Here is a 26,046-nt window from a genome sequence, read left to right on the forward strand (position 1 = left end):
GAACAGCAATGGAACTAATTATTAAAGCAAAAATAATTACAGAATTAACTGATAAATTGACTCCTTCATTTAAATAAACTTAAATTCATTTCTAAAGAGAGAATGAAAAGGAAGGTGAGAACTTTAAAATAAGGAGGTTTATTTCCTAAGTCATTTTCACTATTTTACCTCAATAATAGGTATTAGATGCACATGTCAGAATGGAGACTGACTGCAGTTGAATGTGGTGTGTGTGTGTGTGTGTTTGTGTGTGTGTGTGTGTCTGTGTGTGTGCAGGAGAGAGAAAGAGACAGAGAGAGAGAGACAGAGAGAGAGAGAGAAGGAGAAGGAGCAATGATAATTTATCTTAGAAAAAAGTACATGAATAAAATACATTTTAACACAATTGACAATTGCACAAAGCACTTAATAATTAGACCTGTAACACTGTTTTTCTTAGACTCAACTGAAATAATTGGTTTCCCAAGATGAATCCATGCTAAAATATACAGGGGTTCATTTAATGTCCTGCACTAGGGCGTTACTTGACAACGAGTACCCACTAGACTATAAATTCCATGAGCAGGGACTTTATCAGTTTCTCTCCTTGCTGTGAACACAATGCATGTCACAGAGTCTATTACACAGTAGGATTTCAATGTTTTAACTTTTATCCAATAAATAGTTTCTATACTGAAAGAGGATGGGTATCAAGCATTGAAAGCGAAGAGTGATGAAGATAAAGCAATTTATCCTGTGGAGAAAGAAATTCTTAACAAAAACATTTATTTTAAAATTCTCACAAAGTTAAATATATAAATGTTGAGGCATATCCTAATAATAGTCATTAAGTACACACCAAAGCTCTTCAGACAGCACAGAGTCTACAATATAAGCATTTGCCATAATGTTCTATTACAACACACATCATACAAATACACATACACATGCACACACATCTTTTAAACCCTTATGTTCCTTGACTACTTTTACTACCAAATGTAAAATAGATAGCTAGTGGGAAGCAGTCACATAGCACAGGGAGATCAGCTCGGTGCTTTGTGACCACCTAGAGGGGTGGGATAGGGAGGGTGGGAGGGAGGGAGACACCAGAGGGAAGAGATATGGGGACATATGTATATGTATAGCTGATTCACTTTGTTATACAGCAGAAACTAACACACCATTGTAAAGCAATTATACTCCAATAAAGATGTAAAAAATTTTTTTTTTAAATAAAAAATATTATTAGAGGATATGGCAATTTTAATAAAATATTTTAAATTACAGTGCACTATTCAACCTGGGATTAAGTTCCTAGTTTGCTTATTTTTTAAACATCTTTATTGGAGTATAATTGCTTTACAATGGTGTGTTAGTTTCTGCTTTATAACAAAGTGAATCAGTTATACATACACATATGTCCCCATATCTCTTCCCTCTTGTGTCTCCCTCCCTCCCGCCCTCCCTATCCCACCCCTCTAGGTGGTCACAAAGCACCAAGCTGATCTCCCTGTGCTATGCGGCTGCTTCCCACTAGCTAGCTATTTTATGTTTGGTAGTGTATATATGTCCTAGTTTGCTTTTATCATGCACTACAGATGTCAGAATTGTTGGATGATGAACGCTGCTGGCTCATTATGCAGAACAATTCCTCAATAAAGCAAGCCAGGCAGAAACAATTTCTGATTAAGATTTTTTTGATATTTAATTGCCCCAAGAGTACTGCTGTTTTAGTCTAGATTTTCTTTTTGCTCTCTTATACAAAACAACAGGGTGATTTGTGCAGGACCATAACTGTTAATAAATTGGTCTGTTTCAACTGCACTAGAGGAAGTTACTTAACATTAACTCATAGTACATCTTAGCAGTCTCCAGCCTCTACTGTCTTTCAGTGAATAACCTTTTTTCCCCTTGAAAACCTATAGCTTAACTTTAATTATCCAGGTATCATTTATTCATCTATTATGTATCTACAATATTGTGCTATACCTTAGTGTTTAAGAGACTAGATTTTAGACAGAAATGGATTCCAATTCCACCTTCTGCTATTTACTAGTTCTGTGACCAAGGGAAGGCTATTTAAACTTCCTAAGATTTTGTTCCCTTACCTGTAAAATGGGGAAAATAATACCTACATCATACAGACATATTGAGGATCAAGTGCAATAATGCATGCATAACCCCCAGCGTTAATTCCGGCAGATAGCATACGGTAGTGGTTAAGGAAATGACTTAGAGAATACTATTACCTGTGTTCCAACATTAGCATTGTAGCTTTGTAGCTATGTGAAATGTAGAAGTTACTTACCTTCTCTATATCTGGGTCTCCTCATCAATAAGATGGGTATAGTATTACCTTATTAGTTGTTTAGAAAAGCAAAGGAGTTGATGTATACAAAGTATTAGATAGGGTTTGGCATGTAGTAACAATAGGTGTTGGATATTATTTAATAAAATGGAAGTGCATATTACCGTAACAACATTAGTGTTGATGCTCACTGCGCCTGTTGTGTGCCAGGCACTATCCTGGGTCCTAGAGGCATAAGGTAAAAGACATTCCCCGAGTTTAAGGAACCCACTCTCTAGTGATGTTTGTATTCTTTCACATGATTATACTATCTCTCCACAAATTTATACAGAGGAACATAATCTTCTAGCTATACAAGTAGCTAAATTCACCCAAAGGAACAGTTATCTACAACTCTTTGGTGAAGGAATGATTTTTCCCCTCTCAATCTAAGAATGATATAAAACTGGAAAAGGAGATGGAGGAAGGGTAGAACCTAGAAACAATTTTCTCCCATCCTTGATGGGGAACTGCCATCCCCTGCCAGAGAGAAGATAAAAATAAAGTGAAACAACTTTCTTGATCTCATTCTTCAGGAGTTTTCAAATAGAACCATATAAGCTTCATATGATACAAAACCTACACCAAACAAAGGATGTCTGAAATTCCAATCAGCCCATGTCAGAAGCAAGAAACTCAGGGTTGGGGAGGCCATCGTGCTATAAGCCAAGTCTTCAGGGGACAAAATGGCCTAATTAATTGGAGAAGAAAATCAGGATCCAAAAAGACTTCAAAAGGTGGATCGCCTGAACCAAATCTAACAAGATGATGTCAATTAAAGTAATGTGCTTGGAGGAAAAAGCTAAACACAGAAATAAAGAATTATGAGGATAAGGATCTATAAGTAAAGAGACCAGTTTTAAGGGGTTCAGTATGAGTCAGCAATGTGCCTTGGCTGCCTGAACAGCAGCAATAGTGACAACAACAGCAACTAAAAGAAGCCAATGAGGTTTACACTGCAAAGCCAGAATTCTGGAACCTCTATGCAAGTAATGATAGAGTCAGATGTCACCTCTACAATTCTAAACACTGCACCTAAAAGGGGCCACTGACAGACAGCAGAGGACGCCTTCATTCATCTAACTGGTGCCTAGTGAGCATGTTTTGTGTGCCAGGCTCCACTCCAGGCACTGAGGATTCAGAGGAAAACAGGATAGACAAAGCCACTAAAGTCTCCCTGAAGCTTACATTGCAGGACAGGGGGATAAATAACTAAATAAAATCAATGATTTCACTGACTAATAATGAACTATGAAGAAAATAAAGAAGGTGATTGATAGGAAGTGGCTAGAATGAGGAGGAAGTAGAGCTGATTAAGACCTGGTGACTGAAAAAGACCAAAAGACCCTCTTGAGGAGATGACCTTTGATTGGGGCCAGCCATTGGAAGATAGAGGGCAAGAATATTCCAGCCAAAGGTGACAAGAATAAAGACCCTTGGATAGGAACAAGCTGGGGAGGCTGAAGGAGAATAAAGAAGGCTGTTGTGTCTGAAAGGTAGGGGAGGAGAGAAAAGGTAAATAAACTTAGAGGAGAGAGGTAGGCAGGATCAGATCATGCAGTATATTGTAAGTCTCGATATGGAGTTGATTGTATTCATTGTATAATCAGCAGTCACTTAAAAATTCAAAGCAGAGAAGTGAAATGATCTGATTTATATTTTTAAAATATTATTTTGATTGCCACATGGATAATATAATAAATGGAAGGTAGGGGAGCAGGGTAAAGGTGGAGGCAAAGAGAGCAGGTAGGAAGTTTTGGCGGAAGTGTAGGTGACGGGGATGCAGCTGAGGCTGTAGAGGATGTGGAGAGAGGTGTGCTCAGAGAAGGGGACCACACTAGTTAACAAGTCACAGAAGGAGGGGCTAAAGGAAATGAGCATTGCTAGCTGGCAAAGGAAAAGACTAAGGGACACCTATGGGAGCTGTCTCCAAATCCTCCTGTAGCTCAGTTCTAGAGTGAGGGCGCTCTGTGTCATGCTGTCACAGAAGAGTAGACAAGATTTATATCAACAACATGAAAGACTCTGTACCTCATGCATTGGAACCTTGTTCCATTACATATAGACTATGTGACTTTGGGGACACAAATATCTGTTTAACAAGGTTGCTGTGAGAATTAAGTAAGTGAATGTTACCAAAAAAGTTACCTAGTAAGGGCCTAACTCATGAGAAGTTTATTAAAAATGGTAGATTGTAACAATTATCTCTGTTAGAATTTTAATTTTGATCAGCAGGAATCTATTCTTAGGCAATGGTTTTTTAACCATTTTTGCCTTAGACAACTTGGAGAATTTGATGAAATATGCCTTCTCTGCAGAAAAAAAATGCACTATATATACATTTATATATCTATATATACATACATACATTCAAACATATACACACACAGTTTTGAATACAACTTTTATCACTTTACAGACCACTTTGAGAGTCCATCAATGAACCCCTTTGGTGAGAAGAGCATATAACTCAAATTAGGAAGCCATGTTTTAAGAGGAGGGAGTTGAAAAGCCCAAACTTGATTTAAAGATAAGCTTGTCAATTAATGGAGAAATTAAAGCCGAAGATGTTCCTGGCCCTTCCGTTCTCTCCAAGGAGTTGTGGAGCAGCCTGGGGCGAGAAAGGCATCACACCCTGCCCCCCAAGAACAGCAGCAGCTGCAGCAGCAAATAAAAGAGGCTAGTCTCAAAGATGCCACTGCATGAGTCAGTGGTGACCAAATGACCCTAAGGCTTTCCTCAGAGAAGGATGCAAGATAGTGTTTGCAGTGACATGGGAGATGCCCTTGTGTCCTCCCTGAATTAGGTGAAAAGAGCCTTGTAGGAGCTGTGGTTCCTATATTTCCTGGATACGAAATGAACCAAGAAATAATATTTGTTATCCAAATGAACCCGGGGCTGGTGTGGCCTGGGGTAGCATAAGAATTAGATGTCTTCTGGAGTGCTACAGAATGCAAACTCAGAGGCAGTTACGCATTTGTGTGTGTCTGGCAACCCCGCTGCCCTCGATCACCAGTAGATTATGGCTGGACATATGTTTTACCCATATTGGATACAAAACGCCTAGGGAAGTTTTTATTACAGAGCATGTGTTGAATAGATACCCACTGACTGAAAGAAAACAGACCTAATAACACTATGAGAGTCAAAGCAGGAAATCAGATTCTGACTCAACAATGAATTCTGTAAAGATTAAAGCTGTAGGGAAGTACAGTGTTTTGCCCCAGGAATGGCTAGACAGAAACTTTTAAACAGAAACTTGGCAGAGATGCTGAAAAAAGAACGTAAGCTGTGAATGTTAGTGTTTGAAGTGTGTGTGTGCGCGTGCGCGCGCTGTATGGATCCCCTCCTTCAAACGAAATCTTACACAGAAGTCCAAAAAATTGTTTAGATAGTCAGTCTCACCGCAGTGGAGATGGGCACGGTCCCCACCCCCTACCTGCTTGCCCTGAGGCACTCAACCAGAACCTTAAAGAACAGTTTGAAAAGCCACTGGATTGGCTGACTTCTAAGGGGTCAGCTAGACTGTGACTTTGGAGCAACACTGAGTTGAGGTTACCTTAAATGAATTTATCTTTGACTTGAAACTCCTTAGACATCCGATCACAGGAGCATGAAAGGCTTTAAAGTGTCGCCAAATATCTACTTCAGAGAAATATAAAATCTGGAGTTGTATCAGGTTTCCCCACCCTGGCCCAATCCACTTCCCAGCGACCTCCAGCATACCTCTTCATGGACTTGGGGGAGAGTTCCTTCTCTACCTCCTTCACAGGCAAGCTGTAGGAGTCCACACCGTATTCACTGTCGTCATCATACTCGTGGTCTAGCAGTGTTCTTGCCCAGGTTCCCATATCATAAGGGGGGAGCATTCCCCCAAACTCAGAGGGCAAAATCTCAGGATGGATCAGTTGGTGTAGACTGTTCAGGTTGTTACCGTGCAAAAATATCTACAAACGCAAGAAGAGGGTGGGAGAAAACACACAGAGGAGAATAAATATCACCCAGATTTTGGGAACTGGGCGGGGGGCGGGGGGGATGAAGGACTGAGGATAGGAAAGCCAAAGCAAGAGTTTTCCATGTCTGTTAAAATATTTAAGCCCCTCATCTACTCTGTGAAACAGGAAGGCTGGTTCTGTAATCCTAATAATTCATATAAAAATCCTGAGGCTCAGGGATTTTAGGTAGCTTCTAGAAGGTCAGATGGTTATTGGTTTAAAGAACTGGAACAAGAAATTTAGTTTCCTGCTTCATAGCTGGGAACATGAGCAGAATCTAATGTGCATGTTGATCTGCACATTATCCTGGTGTTAGCTGTACAAAGCTGGTGATGTGCATAATGAATGCTGTCAAAAGACTCTTCTCATAAGGACTCAACAACCGCTGAGCCCATTCAGGTTATTAAACCCAAAAGCTGTCACCAGTATGGCTTTCTCTTCATCTTCAGTAAAAATAAGAATACTGTAACCACTAAATTACTGCTTTATAATACGAAGTATGTGATGTAAATAAAAGTAGATTAGCATCATCACAATGAAAGGTTGACATAAGTTTCACATCCCAAAGGACCAATGTTCTATAATGTTACCAGCATCTTCTCTGCTAGAGATTTCCATGGTTATCATTCAAATCAGAAATGGAATAATGAGTTGAAACTGTAAAGCTGTGTGTATCTGTTAATTATTCTTATCACTGTCTACATAGAGCTTTCTGTTAAACTGGAGAGTTATTTAAGCTACATACTCAAGATCTGTTTCTCCATAAGTTGCTACCTCTTTCCTCTTCTTTCATTTCAATCTCAAGACTTCAGATCAGTCTTCTCTGATAAAGTACTATTGTCACCTCATATAAACTTACATATTTATTTAAAGATTATAATTTTTAAGTGGCTTAGAAATCTCATACTTCAGGTTCAAGATGAACAGGCTAAGACATTCACCTTGCTTTCCATACTTTTAGAATCCACTGAAGTAAATATACTGGAAAACAAAGACTAGTCTATATCAAATAAAATGAGAGGAATGGGAGTCACCAGTCAACAAGTAATTTCAACAAATTGTGGAAGAGTATAAAAGCACCTTAGAGCGGGTCACTGGCCAAAATGATCACAGCAAGTGGCTGGTGGAATACATAATGTGGGGCTTACAGCAGTAGAAGATACTGTCTGCCCCAAGTTAAATCAGGTTAATTGCAAATTTTACACCTTCCCCTTCCTACTTACAGAGCACAACAGGAAAATACACACATGCACACACACACTCTCTCTCCTATAATTTTCCTGGGAAAATTAAGTTCTAGCACCTGAAATCCCTACTTTATTAGGTATACAACCTTTATTTCATCAGATGTACTACTTCATGTCAGAAACCTTCTCTTTCAAGTCATGCAAGAGTTATGGTAATAAATCCTTAGAAAAGTAAATGTAATTCACACTACTTCTCTTTTCACTAACACTCTGTTCCCTCCTCCCTCAACATCACTTTCAGCTTTGGCCTTGTTTCCTCTTTCTCTGAAAAAATAGGGCAACCAGATGAGACCCACCCACTAGCATCTGTGTCCATATGCTTTGCCTTTGCTCCCAGCACAATGGAAGAATAAACTCTACAAAGGCCAACCCCTCCACCTGTGCACTAGAATTCATTCTCTCTTCCACTCAGTTATATTTCCCAAACAATTCTCTCTTGTCTCTCTCACATCATCAAATTTCCTCCTCTTCTGTATCTTTCCCATCAAAGAACAAACATGCCAACTCTACTCTTCCCTTCCCCCCCCAACAGATGCATGAAACCTCTCTTGACCTTACCTCTAGTTATTATCTTATTTTTCTCCTTCCTTTCATTGCAAAACTCATCAAAGGAGTCATCTATATTCATTGTCCAAGTACTTTTGTCCCATTTTTCCTGAATCGAATCCAAATAGGCTTTGCCTCCCACCATTGCATGAAAATAGCTCTTGTCAAGATCCTTCTCACTGCTAAATTCAGTGTCCAATAATTCTCTGTCCTTATTTTTCTTAAACTCTCGGCAGCACTGGATATAGTAGATGGCTCTCCTCATTGAAACGCTTTCTCCCAGGATCTCTTGGTTTCCTTCTATTTGATAGATGCTTTTTTCAGACTCTTTTGCTGGTTATTCCTCACCTCCTCAGCATCTTAACATCAGAGAGCTCCAGGCTTCAGTTCTTGGATTTATTCTCTTCTCTAACTATACTCACTCCTTGGTGATGTCATTCAGTCTAGTGGCTTTAAGTATTGTCCATACACTGAAAATTTATATTTTGAATCCAGACCTCTCTTTTGAACTCCATATTGGTATTTTTACTCTCTATGTGACACCTCCACTTAAATGGTAAGTGGAACTTAACATATCCAAGATTGAACTTATAATTCTCTCCCCCAAATCAACTCCTCCCTATTTTCAATGTCAGTTAATCGTACAAATATGCTTCTAGTTTCTCAGGCCAAAACATTTGACTCATCTTTTACTTCTCTCATAATCTAAGTTGTCAGTAAATTCTTTTGGTACTACCTCCAAAATCTATCCTGAATTCAAACATCTGAACAACTCCACCCTTACAACCCTAACTCAACTCCCATCATCCTTCACACTGTGTTACTGCACTAGCCTCCTAACTGCTCTCCCGACATCCACTCTTGCCACCAACACTCTATTCTCAACACAGCAGCCAGAATGACCATGTTAAAACATCAGTCAGGTCACATTAGTCTGCTCACAATCCCCCATTGGCTTCCTCTTTCTCTTAGAGTAAGTCCTATAAGATCCTCTATGAACTCTTTCTGTTAACTCATCTCCTACTACTCACACCCTGCTGCAATATGCCATGCACACATCTGTCTCATCATTTATTGAAGTTTTACTATATTCTCCCCCGTATATATTTTTTCTTCCTCCATTTCATGCAAGAAGTCTGGTTCTTTGGGTCTCCTTTGCCTCAGATTACCTTACAATTATACTTAGGCTGAACTTTTAAATTTAGAAAAATTTAAAATTTTATTTTCCTAAACCGTGCCATTGAAGAGATTATGGTAGCTGACCATAATTATGGTAGAAAGAGGGTAGAATATTTTTAAGAATTAGCAAGGAATAGAATAGCAAGCCCACGATTGAGGAAGAAGTGGAAATTTGTGACATCTAGCAGGAAAACCTGTTTCCTGTCAGCTCTTGGGGTGTGGCAGGACCACATCCGTGGACCAGCTGAAGAGTGCACTAGGGTAGTGGATTGAAACCTAGCCATTGGGTTCTGGCTTCAGTAAAGATGCTTGGGAGCAGGAGACCTTAATTCAAGGAACTAATACTAGCTTGAACAGTGAGCATGTCAAAAGTGGCCATGAAGGATGGGAAGTTAGGCTCTACATGAAAGATTCCAGACACTGGTGAAATTTTGAGAAGAAGGGACCCCTGTGACACCTAAGGTTGACATTCCCATCAGCCCAGCATGTTGGAAACTCAAAGTCTGATTTAATTTAAGAAAATGAAGAACTAAATGTCTACTGTGAAAGATGATTCACAACTCTTTCCTAGGTTTCCTTTTACCAGTTTTTCAGAACATAGATTTACAGCATCTGTATTGTAAGTTGTTTGAGTAATACTGTAATGCTGAATCACTTGGGATTCCAGTAAGGAAATATAATAGCGTTGCATTGTGCATTGATTATATACTTAAAAATTAAAGGTGTTTCAATCTATAATTATTTTCTCATACAAAAATATCCAAGTCATATAGTTTTAATTAAAATGGTAAAATTCAAACACCTCAGTTCCATCTGGAATAGTGCTAGCAAGGCATTCTTGTAGGCATTGTCAAAATCATCAAATTCCATCAAATAACCCCCAAACCTAGAGCTTTCATTTTTTTGTAGACTTGATACTCTTCAGTCTTTTCAACAGAGCAAAATCATGTCAAAATCATGTCACAAGTCACCCCTGCACTCAAAGTCTTTTAAGTGCTCCTCATTTCACTCTGACTGAAAGCCCAGATCTTTACAACAGTGTACAAGACCCTCTATGAGCGGGCACACTACGTTCCTGCCCGTCCAGTCCCCTACTATCCTCCCCAGTAGCTCATTCATCTCCAGCTTTCCTGGCCTCCTTGCTGTTTGTCAAATATTCCAGGCCTGTTTCTACCTAAGGACCATTGCCTTTGCTAGTCCCTCTACCTGGAACAGTCTTCCCAATACATCCACATTTTCAGCTCTACTACCTCCTAGCTGTGATTTAGAGCAAATGGTTTCACCTTCCATGCCTCATTTTCTCATCTATAAAAGGAGGACGATAACAATGCTTACCCTAAAGCCTTGTTGGAAGGACTAAATGAATTAACATACCAAGAGTACTTAGAACAGCACGCGGCATAGCGTGAACACTACAAAAGCATTCACTAGTACAATTTGTACTAAAAGCCCCAGCAGATATTTTGGATCACCTGATCATCCCTTCATAAAACAATGCTGAAAGTGTTTTTTCTGAGGCACATCAATACATTTTTCCAAATTATAAAATGTAAATTAATATGAATCTTGGTGGTAGAAATAATTCCTAATATAAATTATAATTGTTTACAGAATTCTTCCTCCTAAATTACTAAAACATATTCAACAAATTCATAAACAGAAAACTCCCTGTTCACAAATGTTTGACACCAGCACATACTAACAATGATTTCACTTTCACACTCACAGTAAGGCTTTTATGGCACTGAGCTACCTGAAGTGCCTTCTCATTCATGAGAAACATGGAAAATTATCTTCCATATGGATTTAGAAGTAACTATATTTTACTGTGGAACTAATCATTTGAAAATTGGTCACAGCACAGTGGTAAAAATATCTCTAAATGCAGAGCTATTTGGATTCAAATGTTAACTCTACAACTTTACAGCTGTGTAAATGAATAAGCAAGTTATTTATCCATCCTAAGACTTACTTTCCTCAGCTTTTAAATAGGAGATGATGCTTACTAAGCTTACTTTTCAGAGATGTTTGGAGGATAAAATGAAATAATGTACATTAAAATGCATTTTAAAATATTATCAATAGTGATAAATGTGTTCGGTATTTACAATGTGCCATGCACTGCGTTAAATAATTTATATAAATATTCTTATTCTCAGAAAAATGATTATTTTGGAACATACTTTGAATATCCTCATTGTTGGATAAAACTGAATCTTGGAATTCAAGTAACTTGTAATCTAAAGAGATATTAAAATTTCTACACATTAGTATTCTTTCTGAAATGTGTGACTGATCGTGACAATCACTACAAAATTATATTAGAGATCACAAAATTCACTATATTCAATGTAATACATATTGTGAAATAACTAACACCTATTTATAACGTAAAAAGTTATAACTTTTGTCTGTATATTACTTGAAATTAAGTGTACCAATAACAATATAGTAACATGGTATAATATTTTTTACTTTTAAACCGAGGCTTTAATGTATAATGAATGTGCTAAAATGTTCTCCCCATTTGTGGAAAAGAAAGAGAGCTAGTTTTTAAGTATTTCTTTCACAGATACACTGTTCAGAATTAATCACAAGTTTTTACATTTTGTAAAATATCTTTTATGTTATCTTTTACAGTTATATTCAATACAGAAACACATTTTACCACAGCACATGTTATACATACAGTAGGCATCATAATTTATTGAATGGGGGAGCAGAAAGGAAATAAAAAAACAAAGAAGCAAACAAATACCCTTTTCCGAGTCTTCTCCTTCAGGAAAGGCCGGATCACGGTATACAGGGCATGGATATACCATGGTTGGTTGACAAAATGAATTCCTCCAAATCGTGCTGGGAAACTATCCTAGAGTAACATGGCGGGGGGAAAAAAATCAAAACACGCTTTAAAACACTGAGAAGGTTTAGGGAAGGCCATATGGTATACAAATTTGTTATTCCACGCACTTAAATGATTATCTGCATAGCTAAGGAGAAGAAAGAAGGAAGAACCTTACTGCAATTAAACATTGTAACTTTCATACAGAAACTGAAGCAATATGTAATAAAGCACATCTTTCTCAAGAATAGGTTGTTGATAGGAATTTCAGCATTTTTAGGAGTGCCACGTTTTAAGCCTGCAAAGTGCTAACAGTCATTATAGACCAAGAAATATAAGTAAAAGACTTTAGAAATTTGTCAAATAATGAATCTATGTTAGATAAGTGTATATTAAAATGTACTTAAAATGTTTTATTAAATTTCAATGTAGTTATCTATAATGTGAGGACGGCCAGATATCAAAACTCACTTTATTCTCTTTATTTTATTACCAACTTTACTATAAACACTTTCCTTTCCTTATTCCAACTACCAAAAAAAGGAAACATGCTTAAGCAAAATAAAAACCTGGAATTGTCGTGTAAGAAATTTGCACATGCATTTTGCCAAGTTAAATGAAAGTCAAACCCTCTGAGCTCACCCAACAGGAGGAAAACGGGGCTATCACAAAGCCAGCCTCTCCTTCAGCAAGAACTCAACCATGTAAGGTCTGCATCTGAAGTGACATAGAGGTATTTTCCTCCTTTCTGTGACTAAATAGGTGCATCTCAAGTCCACCCCAAAATCTGAAGAGAATCCTTAAGCCAAATAAATTACAACATTTGACAGTGCTACGGATTCTATGTAAATGGACCTAGATTTTGCTACTGGTTCAAAATTCCACGCTGAACTGACTACAAAAGTCTCCTTTAGAAAACTGTACCACTAGAAGTGTCTCTCGAGTGGCATCATAATAATTGGCCTACATCTAGATTCTACTGAGAACATAAACAGGAACAAAAGAAAAGAAACTGAAATAATTGTAGATCTATTTGCTTAATTTAAATTTTCTCTTGAACAAGATTCAAAAGATTTAAAAACATGCATGGTGTAACATCATTAAATTATTTTGTTTTTAGGGGACACTTATGAGCATTAGAAATTAATTAGTGACTTTATATATTGATTTTTAGAGTCAACAAACATTTTTTCTGCAACGAAATTTCTATCTTCGAGAATAACACACTATGAAAAAACCACAGTACTTCAAATAATAAATACATTCGTAAGCTGTGTCTTGTTTTATGTCAGTGTCTTACTTCTTTTATAAATTTGTAGCTTTCATTCATCAAAAGAGTATTACAAAACAGAAATGAATCAGGTAGAAATGCAGGCATAGTGTCTTTTAATTTTTTTTATTTTTATTTTTTCAGCTAAATATCCTTTTATTTTCATATGAAAAAATACATCTGACTTCCACATAGCAGGTTACTTTAAAAAAAATTTTTATTGGAGTATAGCTGCTTTACAATGTTGTATTAGTTTCTACCGTACACAGGCATAGAGAACAAACATATGGATACCAAGGGGGAAATGGGGGGGATGAATTGGTACATTGAGATTGACATATATACACTATTGATACTATGTATAAAATAGATACCTAATGAGAACCTACTGTATAGCACAGGGAACTCTACTCAGTGCTCTGTGGTGACCTAAATGGGAAGGAAATCCAAAAAAATGGGGATATATGTATACATATATGATTCACAGTATCTTTTAAAATTATGACATTTTTATACATAAAAACAAGATAAATAATGTATATACAATAAAGAGAATACTAATATGTGCCCTCCACTCAGCTTAAGAAATAGAATATAGTTGGTAACCTTGAAGATCACTGTATTTATATATTCTTTCACTTTCCCCACATTTAAAATTTTCACATTGTATTTCATATATAAGCATTTCTCTTGCTTAACTCAATATTTTATATTTTATTTTATAAATGTTATAAATATAATATTTATTATTTTTATTTTGCATATTTTATTTTTATATTTTATATTTTTGCTATATATATATATATATCCCTTAAAACATACTGTTAAGTTTTTTAAGTACTTAAACTTTATAAAAATGTCATAGTGAATGTGGTCGCGCAACAGTGTTTTTGCGGTTCGTTGTATTTGAAATTTAAACATGTTGTGCATAGCTATAGTTCATTGTCACTGTTGTATAGCATACCATTGTATGGAACACCACAGTTTATTTTCTTCTGTCCCTGCACGTTGTTTTCCAAATTTTCGGTTTGTTTTGCTATCACCAACACAGCTGCTCTGCAGACTTCATTCTCAGACGTGTCTCTTGTGCATGTTCAGGTGTACGTGCAGGGTATTTATCTAAAAGTGTTAACATTGAGTCATAGAGTGTATACAGTTCAACTTTACAAAATTGTTAGGAGCAAACTGCACAGTTTATACTCCTCTTTCCCCCAGTAATGCAGGAAAGTTCTGGCTGCTGCACATACTACACTTGGTATTATCCATCTTTCTAACTTCTGCCAGTCTAGTGGGTGTAAAATAGATTCTCATGACACTTTAATTTGTTAGTTGCTTGGTCTTTGCTCATTTTAATTCCATCGTTAATAACACTTTGATAACATAACCATTTTACACAGAGGTATTTTGTGTCTGGGTTCTTGAGGGTCTGAATTTGTTATCTCTGCTGATCTTGTTCATGATATCTTGTTTATGGTGGATCATATTTGGCTAATATTAATCCTTGGGAATCCTGAAAGAGCTAGTTTGAGGATGTTTTTCTCCCGACAAGATCTATATTAGCTCCCACCAGGTTCTATCCCTGGATATGGGAGAGGCAGAGAGGTTCCTTAAACGTTTCCTGGCCAGCAGGGATTTTCCCAGCACAACCTTTCCCTGAGGATGCAGCACCTGGAGGAATGCAGGTTCTCACATCCAGTCCCCAACTTGCCCTCAGTGTGTGCAGGCCTCACATCTGCTCCTGCCCACCGCGCACCCCCAGCAATCATTACTCTCCAAAACTCTAGGTTCCTACAGTCAACACTTGCCTCCAGAACCACTCAAGCTTCCCTTATTCTGTTTCTTTCCAGTAGACTCCATGTGCTTGTCTCTGTTGGGACTTGTTTTATGTTCACCAGAGTTCAGTAGAGCATCTAGACATATTTTCATTGTGATTTATTCAACATCTTGGTGCTTCATGGCAGGGAGATCTTTAAGAATTTTTAACCAACAGCACTACCTAAAGCAGAACTACTTAGTACACTTTTAAAATATACTCCTGAGTGAGCAGTTGATCTCTAGAACAAAACTGAATGAACACCAACTATCAGGTTTTTAAGCCAGAAGTCTTAGCTCAGTGATTTTTAAACTTTGAGAACCACTTGAAGGTCATGCTTCTTCTACTGTGAACAAAGAATATACATGTGTAAACACATAACTTACACATGATGCCATGGATTCCTTGGACACATCTTTAAATACAGAATGACTTGGTCAGTACCAAATCACAGTTAAGACAGTGTGAAAGAGAAAGAAAAGTACTGACTTTGCAATCAAGTAGACCTAGGTTAAAATTCTGACTTAACACTATCTCTGTGTTAAAAAGGTATCAAAGTATCAAAGTCCAAAACAAGGACATAATACTTGATTCCTTCCTTTCCTCACTGTAATATCACTCATTTCCTTTCTCTTTTTCTTCTCCTTGTGGTATTACCATTATACACATGGTACACCTTTTGTAGTTGCCCTGCAGTCCTTGGATATTCTGTTCTGTTTTTTTTTTTCCCCCTTTGTTCTCTTTGCATTTCAGTTTTTGAGGTTTCTATTGATATATCCTCAAGCTCAGAGATTCTTTCCTTAGCTGTGTCCAGTCTATTAAAAAGCCTATCAAAAGCATTCTTCATTTCTGTCACAGTTTTTGATCGCTAGCATTTCTTTTTGGTTCTTTTTTAGGATTTTCTCCTCTCTGCTTACATTGTCATTCTGTTTTAGCATGCTGTCTAGTTATTCATTAAAGCCCTTAGCATATTAATCATAGTTTAAAATTCCCAGTCTAATAATTCCAATATCCCTGCCATGTCTCATTCAGATGTTTACCCCGTCTCTTCAAATTTTGTTTTCTACCTTTTTTCAGTTATGACTTATAATTTTTTCTTGATAGCCAGGCATGATGTACCAGGTAAAAGGAACTATTGTAAAAGGCCTTCAGTAATAAAATGGTAAGACGTGGGGGAAGGTAAAGCATTCTATAGTCCAGTGGATTAGCTCTTGGGCTTTTAATGATCATGTGCCTCTGGACTGTTAACTCACAAGTGTTTCTTGATTTTTTTTCTCCCCGCTTGGGTGGAACAGGATGGCTAAAGTACCTGGAGTTGGGTATTTGCCTTTTCCCATGTGGAAGACTAAAGTTGGGAGTTTCCCTCCCCCGCAGGTCAGTTAAGCTCTAATAATACCCCAGCAGGTTAGGCTCTGGTTACCTGGTTTCTCCTGAGAGCAAGCCTTGGTGAGCAGAGCAGAGTGCTATGGCATATGTAAAAATGGTTCCTTTCCCCCTCCTCCTGATGCAAACACAAGGGGATTTTTCTCAAATATTTACTGGGAGAACTTGGTCAAGATCCTGGAGGTAAATCTCACAAAAGTGTGGAGGGCCCCCCTATACCTGCCCCTCTCCCTGGAGCTTTTAACGCTCTGCATTTTATACAATGAGCCTCCAGCAATTCGTCATTAACAATTCAGGTTGTCCTTCCCCAGACTGGCTCCCACGTGGGTTTCTGATCATGACTTTCTGCCCCAATAAGCCAAGACTCCTTGTATTCACCTGTTTCTCTAATCTTGGGGGGTAGGGGATTGCCCTGTGTCCTCACACCACTTTTATAGATCTAAGAATAGTTGTTGATTTTTCAGTCTGTTCAGTTTTCTCCTTGTGAGGACAGAGTGGTGACATCCAAGCTGTTTATATTAGGAACTGGAAACCAGAAGTCTGATCCCCTTTATTTCTGATCACACCTCAAGTCTTGCAGTATTTATGCCCCCACCTCTGTGTAGCTTCATATTTCATATTCACCTTCCATATGATGCCAATGTGATCACAGTAAAATCCGAAACTCACTACCTCCATTCCACTCCTTAGTACCATGTCACTTCCCCCCATCCCCTTCATGGCTGTTCATGTTCACATGTTGTTTTATAACTTGTTGATTCTGTTCCTTCCCATACGCATCCCTCCCTTTTTGTATCATGTGCTCTTACTAATCCCTTAAGAATTAGCTCAGGCAATATCATTTCCAGGAAGCTCTTTTGATCCTTTTCCTGACTTCTCATTCCACTGCTCTCACATAAAAGCCCATCTCTACCATCACAGTGCCTAAGTCCATCACTGCACTTGCCATGAGATACTAAAATTGTCTCTATTTATCTGCCTCCACTACTAAATTGTGAGCTCTTTGAGTGCAGAGGTTGTGTGTTCCATATGGTCTGTTGGTGCTGGGCCTGGCATCCATTTCCACCTGCTTCATGCCCCACCTAACAGAGCAGGGGATGGAAGGCTAAAACAGGAATCTATGTTAGCTAGGGTTCTGACTAGGTGAGATCTGTCAATGAGATGCACTTGAATAAGATTTAAAAGACTAAAGGGAGGCAGCAGTCACCTTCCTGTGCAATGACAGCTGCTAAGCAAGCTCTAGAAGAACAATTGTTTACAGTAGTATCTGCATACCACCTTCCACTTTCTAGTTACCACATTTGGAAGGTAAAAGTCTGCTGGGACATCAGCAGTAAGAGGGTGAAGACATCAGTTTCTTGACCTCTGACTCACATCTGCAGGGTTGTGACCTCAAAACCAAGAGAGCAGTCACAATCCTAATTTTCATTCCTCCTGCTCTTCCAAGGAGGTCTTAAGCACTCACTCACTGCATTTAAATCCATTTTTCCTTGAACTATCCAGAGAGATTTCTGCTCTGGGCACTGAATGCTGATCCAGACTGTGCCTGATTCATCCTTATACTCCCAGCATTTTGAAAACCTGTGTATGTGTAGGTGTGTGTAAGCTAGATGAATATTTATTAAATGAAATAGGTTCTGATATTTATTATTTAAGTAAACTATTTATATTCTCTGAGCTGCAATTTCTTTATCTGCAACATGGGAACAATATTTAACAGGACTGCTAATGGTTCACCATTGGTGTCACTCATTGAGCCCACCTCCTTGGTGCTGAGCTACCACATTAACTCCCACTCTACACATGTGGAAATGACCATGGTGGTAATTTTATAACATAGTTTATTGGGCAATTGTTTGGCCCTAAATAACACTACATAGTACAAAATAATAATCAAAATATTAAGAATATACAGTATGTTGATCATTGGCTCTGGCCACACTGCTCTTCACTGGAGACAAGGAAATAAGTGCTTTGCAATTAGTGAGAATATAGCCAAAATGGGCTGAAAAGAGTTAATAGAATTTCTACCTTCCAAAAGCTTTTGCCAATTCACCTACTTCCATTCATTTTTCCTTGAGCAGAATACTTTGTGCTTGAGATACAGATTATCTGGCCTGAATTCTTCAGTTAATGGAAACTTGACCCGCCAAAGCTCTAGCGGAATTCAGCATCTCTCCATGCCTCTGCTACCCACAAACTCAAATAATTATCCTTCTTTGGGAGGAGATGGATTTGGAAGTACTTCCAGCATGTAATATGTGGGTTTCCTTAAGAGTTGACTGCCATGGCAAACAACTGCAAAACGAGCTCAATCAAAGCAAAGCCTTGATCTTCTCCTCATTGGCATATAAGCACAATGGACACAATAGACTTTGGCACCATTGGCACCATATAGAGGGGTAAACATATTTATATCTATCAAATATACATAAGAGAATTATTCACATATTTCTAGCAAAAAAAATACGTTTGCCCTAAATATCTAGCTATTCAAGAAAAAAAATTAGAGAATCTGAACGATTAGCATGTAACTCAAATTTTTAACTGATTTTGATGAAATATAAAAATTGTGTATTAAGATTAATACTACTATGAGTAAATTGTCAGATTTGAGAACATGAATCAATATAGTTTCTGGTGTAATTAAAGTTTGAGGTCATAAATGTGAGGAAAATGAACTTTTCTATTATTACATCACAACTGTGGTCTTGTTTCACAAGACTGTCTAGGACTCCTAAACCAGACTGTCTAGGGTTCCTCAACTTCTTCTTAAACTTATCAGCAGGGTTTAAGAATTGTCCTCAATGTGAACATAGACAAAAATTGTATTTGTAACTCACCCATTCAGAATTAAATCTATTCGGCCTTTTTTAATGTTTGTTTTTCTTTTCCTCTTTTCTTGCACTTTTTGTAGCACTTAGTTTCAACTACTATATGCGCTATGGCAAAATGCATTTAGTGATAAATTGTAGCACCAGCACCTAGAAATTACACCTTTAATTCCACAACTCTACCTCTGAAGTTATACTAGGATCAAAAATATTGGACTATTCTTTTATGATGCTTTTAGTATAAATATAAAACACGCTTGTTGTAGAAATTTTGAACACAAAATAAAATATAATTTTTAAAAAGTCACTCATAACCTTACCACCTAGAGACAAAAGCAATACTCTAAGCATCTTGGGGTATGCCTCCATTTCTTTTCAGTTATGTTTTATATAGATGACATGAAACTCTAACAGTCTGAAATTATGATAATAGATTTTTTTATAATGGCTCATATGTGTGCGACATATACAATATCACTTTCTCTAAAAGTATGAGTAGGTATAGAAAGTGGGTGATTATTGTAGCAGTTGGTACTACTGGTTCCTTAGGTAGGATCAACATTAGCTTCCTTCAGATATGTTCAAACTTCTTAAGATTGGTCTGCTTTGATGGCTAGTGGGAAGCAGCCACATAGCACAGGGAGATCAGCTCGGTGCTTGGTGTCCACCTAAAGGGGTGGGATAGGGAGGGTGGGAGGGAGAAACAAGAGGGAGGAGATATGGGGATATATGTATACATATAGCTGATTCGGTTTGTTATACAGCAGCAACTAACACAACATTGTAAAGCAATTATACTCCAATAAAGATGTTAAAAAAATAAAAATAAAAACTTTGAAAAGAAAGCATAAAAAATATGCAATCAAAAGATGAAGAGAAAAAAGATATGAAAGATGGTGTTAAGTAGTTATTAAGAATATGATGTTATTTGTATAGATTTTATGATATTTGTGGTATGTGTCAGCTTCTTAAAATGTCTAGTTTATAGTGATTCATTTCTTCATTATGAGTAAAATTTCATCTTGTATATGAAAAACAAAAAAAAAAACCGATTGGTCTGCTTTGACATGCTAACCACACATGTTTTGCTAAATATGTATACTAAGGGTGTTCTTTCTAGATGGTAAAATAGTATTTTAATACCTCACATCCATCTTTTAGAATGTTGTATTAGCTATTTGTCTACATGTTGTACCCATCTTCAGAAGGTTAAGATTCCTGAATGAAATCATGTTTGTTCTAGTTCCAAAGCCCTGCTCCCATTCCCAACTCTAGCACCCTGCGTAGTGTCTGGAACTGAAAAGAATGGAACTATAGTTGCGATCCCATATATTTAGTGTCATCAGTAGTGGACAGACAGATCCAGGCAAGTCATTCAACTGCATTCACAAGGGAAACAACAATTTTTACCAAAACATTCTAACTAGTGCCTTCTGCCAAACTGCAAGAAGACAGACAGGAAAGTATTTAATTATCAGCTAATTGGTATGTCTTTTTCTGTGCCTGTCTCATAACTTGTAATAAGCCATATGTAAATGAATGTAAATGACATATTGAAAACAAAGAATCTTGACCCTGGTATGGAGATAAGAGAGTTTACATTGAAATTGTACACATGCAGGAGGATGCTTCATCTCCATCCTCTTAACTTCGAACTGTCCATTAAAACCTCATGCTCTCCAGGTAGGCATCAAATAAAGGAACTTAGATGGAAAAAATTGTGTAGAAACAAAATTTCACCAAAAATAAGTAATTGCTCTGATATGTAGGGAAACAATAATGATTAACATTTTCTACAACCAGTTTGTTTAACATTTAGAGTTTGTCATCAGAGGAAAGAGAAAAAAATAGGCGAATGGTTGGTAAAATGACTAGTGAATTCCTGTTTCAGGAAACAAGTCAGCCTTCAAAGATATATCACATTGTATTTCAAAATAAGCACTTAGCAAAGCTTTTTATTTGATGAGCAATCTCTGAAACAAAATGCCTGTAAATTACAGATTTAAATTTTTATGATTCCTCAGAAAACAGTGTCTTAATTTTAATAAGTGTTTGAAGAAACATGGATTAACCATGATGGATCATTTAAAAGAGTGATGAATAGGATACATTAATTTCCCATTAATAAGTGGCATTCTTTTTAGAATTAAAAATTTTTGAGATATGAATATATTTTGAAACGATTTTACCCTTATAAAGGTTAAAATCTTAAATCCAAATACACACTAAAATATAGATAACTTTTTATGTTAAATTTTTAAATTTGAAAATTGATGTTCTTAGATTTGCATTTGCATACTTTACAGTATCTGTTTGTTTTAAGACCTCTGGCAAAATGTCAGCTATTGTTTAAAGTGTCTATCATGAATACAAGTGTGTCAACATGAATTTCCATTAAGGGTGACCAACAGAATGTGCTCTACCCAAAGGCAAATACATATCATTTACGACATTTCTATTTTAAAAAATAGCCACTTTCCTTCATCCTATATGCATCAATATTTGGCTAAAGAAGATTTTATGGCACCACGACTCCTAATAAATGTCTCTTTTGCCCTGTCACTCTCCTTTTATAATATTCAGTTCCCATTATAGAGATATGCTAGCTTTGTTCTTTTTCAGTTTTGTCTGAGGGTGTTCTCTGTTTTTTGTTTTTTTTTTAAGTTAATTTGAAATGATGCCCAAGTGCAATGATGTTGCCTGATATTCTCCTTCCTGGGGAACATAAAAGAAAACTCAGAGGGATTCAATGGAGGGCTCTATCTTCTCAATGCAAATAACTAGGAAAACTGCTATAGGATTCTAAGGTATTAAATTATCATGTCCTTTAAACTGTGAGTGGACATGTGCTGTAGGGAGAGCAGGTCTCACACGAACATTTTGAAGGCAGAGGCATTTGACTGCATTGCTTTGGTGATTGCTTGGACTGAGAGAGTCTTCCAACTTCCACTCCAGAGGACTAGGAGGAAACTTCTCTGGGTCACTCAGAACCCGGTGGTGGCCAAGGACTGCTCCAGCTCACAAAGCTACAGGCCTAGAGAAAAGGAAGGAGTGATCCTTTCCTCATCCAAGACGGCACATGATTATCATCTGCTCACATGAAAATGAGAATTTTGTAATGTTCTTATTGTTGTAATTTTAATGTAGACCATCATTTCCCAATTTTTAATTTTGTTACAAAAATCTTAAATACAGTATAGTTGGCTTGCCTAAATCTACAAAGAATAACCTCACTTCCTCTCTCACTAGTAAATTATCACTTGTAAATAATGGTTATACACTAATTCCACAGGAGAAAACACAAATGTTATTCCATTTTTTCCTATTCCTGTTATGTTTTGAACACATGTGTTGAGGTAATCCATAACACTCTTGGCTTCTAGGTTCCAGGGATAAATCCACGTACCTATTAGGTAAATGTCTCTGTCAGCAAAAGTATTCCTGTCTCTCCCTCCCAGCCACATAATCAGAATTATTAAATAGACCAGAGGGATTACTATGGGGAGAAAGCCTACGAGAGTACATTATGACTATATGATCAGGGTCTCTGAAATTTGTGGGCTGGAACTGACTAATCTTTCTCAAAATCTCAGGTATATTCTAATTCCAGACAAATCACTGTTTTATTATTGTGTTCTTGTGCCGATAGTTGATCATCTGGTGTTGGTTAACTTTGGTTCAAGTACAACCCTTCCCATCCTGTGAGGAACCCTGGAACACAATGTTGGTACATTACAGTGGATAAATCCCTATACCTAGATAAAACTCTCAAATTACACTGGTGACACAGTGACATCAACTTTGCCCATGGAAGGGTATGTCTGAGTCTTGAGTACAGTAAAATACAGGCAGCTTAAAGTGGGATATTATATAAAATATTCCTCCTCGAAAGAGCACTACCTAGATAAAAAAGTTTCTTAAAGTAAAACCCACACTGAAAATTAATTTGTAGCATATTTAGTCATCACATAACTGAATGAGCAAGAAGATCTCTCTTTCATGAGCAAAATAAGTTGGTATTCTCCCCAGCTATTTTTTCTGTCAGAGAAGGTTGAAAACAGATTGAAACAGATCACAGCAACAGAGCCTTGACATGAAGACACAAGACTTATTTAAGTTAGTCTCTGCTGGTGTGTGCCTGGTACATGCGGGAGATGAGACAGCCAAGAGGACAGGACACAAAGCCATTCTCACACCTCTTCACAGTCCATGAAGTACCAATTTCAATCAACTGTAACAGCAGGAGAGAACCCAAAGTCAAAACTACCACCTTATAAAAACACTAGGTTCTTTTATTAAAACTGGACACAAAGCAAAGTTAACAGATAATTGTGCCATTTCTAATCAAAATAGAATATATAGTAATTTTCTATGACCTGCACCTTGAGTCTTGTGGCTTCAGTCTATGTGTTAGCTGCAGCAAGACAGCCTTACTTTTACCCCCAGCCAGTATATCAATAATGAATTAGGTCTCCCACTTGACTTTTAAACTACTTTAGTAACACACATTCAGAAGTGCTGACGTTCTCATATTCAAAATTGCCAAAGGGGAATGAAGCAGCAGAACTTCAGCCAGAGGAATTCAGAAGAGCAAATTATAAAAATAATTAGGCAGAAGTCCTTAAGTGAATATTTCAGGACACTCCTGCCTACATCAGGCAGGTGAAACTGGCCAAGATTGTTTGTAATGGTGAAACTCAGTGCTGCAAGGGTTTGGCAAGACAGGATCTGTCATATTCTGTTAAGGAAATAGAAATTGGTGAAACATTCCTGAAAGAAACCTCAAAGCATGTACTTTATTTCTCCTAAGACCATTTCTAGAAATAAATTATAAAGAAATTATCATTAATTGGGGCAAAATTTTCTGTACTTGAATGTTTTGTACATATTTTGTAATGAGGAAAACACTGGAAGCAATTTAAATTTATTTAACAAAAGAGTGAATAAATGAATAGTATATTTATAATATATAATACTAAAGAGCCATTGAAATGGCATTTTCAAAGAATTCTTAATAACAGAAAACAATCAAAATATAATATTAGGCAATAAACCAGGAAAAATCTTTATTTTAACAAAGAATATAAAAGAATTAGAAATATACATCAAATATTGGCCTGGTTAACTCTGTGTAATAGAATACTAGATGACTTTTATTTTATTCTTTGTATATTTTATATTTTTTAAATGTTCCGAAATGACCATACACCACACACACACACACACACACACACAAGCATACACACACATATACGCTTAGAGAAATATTTTTTAAAAATCAATACAAAGACAACACAGAACTCTAAGCATTGATTAATGCTAACAAATATTTACTGAAAACTGCTCAAGCCTAGGAAATGTAAGGGGAATACGAATGAAGCAGAGTCCTTACTTCGAAGGAATTTATATTCTGGTAAAGAGAATAAGTAATGTAAACCAAGGAAATATAATGTTCGCAAAATGTTCTAAGGTTTAAAGGAGAGAAAGGATGACAGATTGAACAGAAGTTGGAATGATGAGGAAAGAACTCCCAAAAGAGGTAGTATTTGGAATAAATCTTAGGGTGTCGATGAGAATCTGGTCGCTGTAGATGAGGCAACAGAGTGAGTGGAAGAGAGCATCCCAGAGAGAAGGAGCGGTGGGGCTAGACACGGGGAGACGGGGCCACCCTAGGGAACCAGTTGCCAGGACTGTTCGTCTGGAGTTGAAGGTAAGCGTGAAGAAGTGTTGGCAGTACGGCTGAGAAGACGGTTTTGCAGGCCACCTGAACCACCCAAGCTGTCTCACAGAAGAGTTCGTGTGCACCTTGCACTAGGTCTCCTTGAGAAGAGTGGCATGTTGCAGTCGTGCTGGGGGAACACTAACCTATCAGGGTTGTGTAGTTTGTTATGGAAATTTGACATTTTAATATTTATGTTTTAGTGCAACCATTTTAACGTAGAGACATTCTGTCTCAGGTTAAAAATAAAAAACAACTAGAGTGTTAGTTTTGTCGCTTTGTTTTTTAATGACCAAGTGATGTGTGACACACACATCCATCCACCAGGTCCTCCCATCATGCTCACCTACCGCATGCTCACCCGCAGCAGGGATAAGGTGGTGAGGGTTAGGGATGGGATGGGGCTGGAGTAAGACTTGGGAACCAGTGAAGATAAGGATGGAATAAGAGTCCTGGGTGTCTCTGGTGCACATTTCTTGGAATATGAAACAGTGATTTTTATGTTTTCACCTGCCCAATTCGTTTGATGAAGCCTTGCAAAATATCCTACTTTGGGCTTCCCTGGTGGTGCAGCGGTTGAGAATCTGCCTGCCAATGCAGGGGACACGGGTTCGAGCCCTGGTCTGGGAAGATCCCACATGCTGTGGAGCAACTAGGCCCGTGAGCCACAATTACTGAGCCTGCGTGTCTGGAGCCTGTGCTCTGCAACAAGAGAGGCCGCGATAGTGAGAGGCCCACGCACCGCAATGAAGAGTGGCCCCCGCTTACCACAGCTAGAGAAAGCCCTCGCACAGAAACGAAGACCCAACAGAGCCATAAATAAATAAATAAATAAAAATTTAAAAAAAATATCCTACTTTACTTGATTTCAAGTAGGGAGAAAGGGAGG

At 37.4% G+C, this 26,046-nt stretch overlaps 1 protein-coding gene across 3 annotated transcripts in view; it reads right to left on the reverse strand.

The window, feature by feature from the left end:
• The window catches only part of CLVS2 (clavesin 2), an 83,208-nt gene that overhangs the window by 20,195 nt on the left and 36,967 nt on the right, over positions 1-26,046 (reverse strand). For all 3 annotated transcript variants that reach the window (XM_082474919.1, XM_082474918.1, XM_082474920.1), the window contains 2 exons: positions 12,055-12,165; positions 6,056-6,276 (listed from right to left, as the gene is read on the reverse strand). In XM_082474919.1, the coding sequence (XP_082331045.1) occupies positions 6,056-6,276; positions 12,055-12,165 (332 nt within the window). The remainder of the gene's footprint in view (positions 1-6,055; positions 6,277-12,054; positions 12,166-26,046) is intronic.

Source organism: Balaenoptera physalus (genome assembly GCF_965194825.1).
Source record: "Balaenoptera physalus genome assembly, chromosome: 9".
NCBI lineage: Eukaryota > Metazoa > Chordata > Mammalia > Artiodactyla > Balaenopteridae > Balaenoptera > Balaenoptera physalus.